Source organism: Maniola hyperantus, chromosome Z, assembly GCF_902806685.2.
Source record: "Maniola hyperantus chromosome Z, iAphHyp1.2, whole genome shotgun sequence".
Lineage (NCBI taxonomy): Eukaryota > Metazoa > Arthropoda > Insecta > Lepidoptera > Nymphalidae > Maniola > Maniola hyperantus.
In genome coordinates this window covers 12,096,649-12,100,424 of record NC_048564.1, presented here as the reverse complement: position 1 = coordinate 12,100,424, position 3,776 = coordinate 12,096,649, and the positions used below count along the sequence as shown (strand labels likewise).

The 3,776-nt window shown below is 40.5% G+C and overlaps 1 protein-coding gene across 1 annotated transcript; it reads left to right on the top strand.

Moving 5' to 3' along the window:
- The first annotated feature begins 2,106 nt into the window (after positions 1-2,106).
- LOC117995586 (NADH-ubiquinone oxidoreductase subunit 8-like) lies at positions 2,107-3,339 on the top strand. Its single transcript, XM_034983570.2, has 2 exons — positions 2,107-2,451; positions 2,634-3,339. The coding sequence occupies exons 1-2, from the start codon at positions 2,136-2,138 to the stop codon at positions 3,065-3,067; spliced, it is 750 nt and encodes a 249-aa protein (XP_034839461.1). The 5' UTR covers positions 2,107-2,135; the 3' UTR covers positions 3,068-3,339.
- The last annotated feature ends 437 nt before the right edge of the window (positions 3,340-3,776 follow it).

Below are 3,776 nucleotides of genomic sequence, written 5' to 3'. Positions count from 1 at the left end.
CTCACTATGTTTTCCTTCACCGTAAAGGAAGTGATATTTAATTACTTAAAACGCACATAACTCCGAAAAGTTAGAGGTCCTTGCCCGGGATTGAACCCCCGACCTCTGATTAGGAGGCGAACGTCCTAACCTCTAGGCTATCACAGCTTATACCACATAGAGGTTGATGAAATTAAATCACAATGAATGAATTTATTGTACGCGTATTATCACTATTACGCGTCGTAGCAAAGTCGTGCCACCAAGTGATTTAGCGTTCCAGTACGATGTCATGTAGAAACCATAGGGGGCAAGGGTTTAATAAAAACTACCACACCCCTTCCAGGTTAGCCCGCTCCATCTTAAACTGCATCATCACTTACCACCAGGTGAGATTGCAGTCAAGGGCTAACTTGTATCTGAATAAATAAAAAATAATAAGATCATCATAATCACCAACCCATAGACATCCATTGCTGGATAAAAGACTCTTATAAGGGACTTCCACATCGCCATAGTCTTGCACTACTTTAATCAAACAGCGGTTCCCTATGGCTCGCTTGATGTCGTCTGTCCACTTAGGGGTGGTCTTCCAGTGTTGCACTTTCCGGTGCGAGGTCGCCATTCCAGCACCTTGGGACCCCAACTTTGTATCTTACTGAGCTATGTCGGTATTCTGGTTCTCCAATGGATTTCCTCGTTTCTGATTTGATTTGATCACGTAGACAAACTCCAATATCATCCTTATTTATACACAACAATCAATAAAAATAACAATTAGAAACTGGCCAAGTGCGAGTCGGACTCGCTCACGAAGGTGTCCGTACCATTATCTATAAAAACGAGCAAAAATCACGTTTGTTGTATGGGAGCCCCCTTAAATATTTATTTTAATCTGCTTTTTAATAATTCTTGTTATAGCGGCAACAAAAATACATCATCTGTGGAAATTTTAACTAACTAGCACGGTTCATGAGATACAGCCTGGTGACAGACGGACAGACAGGTGGACGGACAGCGGAGTCTTAGTAATTCTCGATTGTGGATACCTAGCTATATAGGGCCTTTTACATTGCTTGGCATGTTTGTAGAGGGTAGACCAGTGGAACTAAAACTTAGTTTCAATTGAGTCAAAGGTAATACCATCTATCATAATAAACCCATCCTCTTATATAATTGCTCTATTAATAAAATGGAAGAGCTTCGAAAAATTGGAACGAAAAATGTAGTCCAGCTAAAAGTGACCGCTGGAAGTTTTAGCCAATGTTATATCAGCATTATATGACCCACTTTAGTTTTCGCTATTTCAGTCCAATACCTTCGAATGTCTGGGAAACTTGTATATAGAGAAAATTGAAATGGAACTGTTGAAAACTGGCACCCGGTTATGATATTTTTATACAATACCGAAAATAACTGGATTATTAAGGTTGATAAGATTTGGTCCACAACAAACATGTAAAAATACGCTGGAATACGTTTGCCCATGGAATTTATTACACTTGGTACATGGTACTAGCAGAGTGAACCGTGAACCAAAGTGAGTGAGCTCTCGGTCTGATCCTGAATCTATGACTAATTGACCAAGTGGTCACTTTGTACATGCGCATTGTGAAACTATATCCATATATGTATGAATTGTTGATGTGTTGTTATATACTTGTTATATTCGTAACGCCATAATTATGACACCTGAGATATCGTCACCGTATGCGACGAGCCCGAATGTCTTTTTCCCGTCGCGGACATCGATGAAAATAAAGTACGAACATTTATTAGTTTAATATTAGGTACCTATAGTACGCAACAGGGTTAAATAGCAATGGCGCGTGCGGGGGATGTGCGGGTATGCGGGATGTCACCACCCCGATTGCCAACTCAACCTGTCGCGTACTATAACTAATTTGAGCACTAGGGGTGAAATAAAAGCAAAGATTTAAAAATATTAGTCATGTAAAACTCTTTATTCTTTTTCTCATTACTACTAAAAGTGAAAACTTTTTGTAAGTGATGGAAAAATAAATATTTGTCATCAGTGACAACCATAAACAATAATACCATAATACCTAACCATAACGTACTTAACGTCAAACGTAGCCTTTGCCATAGCGTATAACGTAGCGACAAAACATTGGAATTTATTTCATAAACAAATAATGTTAAAAATAGGCAAACTAGTCAAGAGTGATTTAAAGGGAATAGGACATCAGATGCGCAAATGTTCCGATCCGTGTGGCACGTCAGTTCAACCAAGCCCGCCGTGCCCCCCTTTTCCACCATGCCCCCCATTTCCACCATGTGCCCCTTGTCCACCATCTTCCCCATGTGTTCCAGGACCACCATTTGCTTCCAATCCACGGACCAAGTACCAAGTAAACTTCTTCTACGTGTCTGACCCTCCACCTAAAACGGAAATGAAAGATTTTGTTGACAGAATCGCTCAAACACTTTTCTGGACTGAAATAGTAAGAGGTACTATTTAGCTTATATATCACTTTACTATTTATTAGAAATAATTAAAATATACCTACTCTAAGAAGGTTATAATCGAGCTATTGAGCAGTGACAGCTTAGTGGTGAAGAGAGCGCTCGCACTGCCGTGCGACATTAAAAATAATTGTATCAAAATTAAATTAAATTTTTTTCTGTAACAGCTTTCGCTGTGACCTTGGGACACATTTTTAAAGAACCTGCAACGATAAATTACCCATTCGAAAAAGGTCCATTGTCACCACGGTTTCGGGGAGAACACGCTCTAAGACGATATCCTACAGGTGAAGAGAGGTGCATCGCATGCAAGCTGTGCGAAGCATTTTGTCCAGCGCAAGCTATTACCATAGAAGCTCAGGAACGTGAAGATGGATCTCGTCGGGCTACACGCTATGACATAGACCTTAGCAAGTGCATCTTCTGTGGGTACTGCCAAGAAGCATGTCCTGTAGATGCGATAGTCGAAGGACCCAATTTTGAATACTCAACAGAAACACGCGAAGAACTCCTCTACAATAAAGAAAAGCTATTGCTTAATGGCGATCGCTGGGAGCCAGAGATCGTGAGCACTATTCGAGACAATCATTTGTATCGTTGAAATTTATCTGTAACTATATTTTTATAATTTAACTGGATAATACCCAAGTCTAGGGTGCCTTTCCACCAGAGATGTGCTATGCAGCTATGCTGCGAAGATGTGAAATCTACGCTACGAAAATATGTGACCGTTTCCACCAATACTAAGCTATGTAGCTGTGGTAATGTAGGTACTCTGCTCTGCACATAGCTACACCACTCGTGACGGCCCATAGCAGGCATCCATAGCACGCATCCATAACACGCATCCTTCCATATAATAAACATAGTTGAATCCGTTTCCACCAGTGCTATGCTATGTGCACCAATGAATATGATACCAAACGCATCCATAGCAACGTAGCATAACACATCTCTGGTGGAAAAGCGGCCTTAATCCGCGTAGATCAACGTTCAAAAATCCCGTGCGAACTATTTTCCCTCGAATAAAATTAGCCTATTCTGAGATGCAAGCTATTCGTCTACGCTACGGTCATGCTTCTAGAGTCTTTCAACGCTGCTATCTTGTGCCACCTGAGTCTAGTGGCTCCTTGCAACTCATTTGCCATTTGTCCACATAGTGAAGGGTTTGCCAACGCTGCTCTTTCCAGTGAGAGGTTGCCATCCCAACGTAGTTCGAAGAATCGTTAATATAATAATAATATATGCTATAATTATTATGTATACATACACTTGTGTACAGTAGCTTGACAAGCTGTTATTTTATATTG

Excerpts from the sequence above, each read along its gene's own strand:
- LOC117995586 (XM_034983570.2), top strand. The coding sequence starts at position 2,136 with ATGTTAAAAATAGGCAAACTAGTCAAGAGTGATTTAAAGGGAATAGGA. Across the intron at positions 2,452-2,633 it reads CTGGACTGAAATAGTAAGAG|CTTTCGCTGTGACCTTGGGA; the intron begins GTACTATTTAGC and ends TTTCTGTAACAG.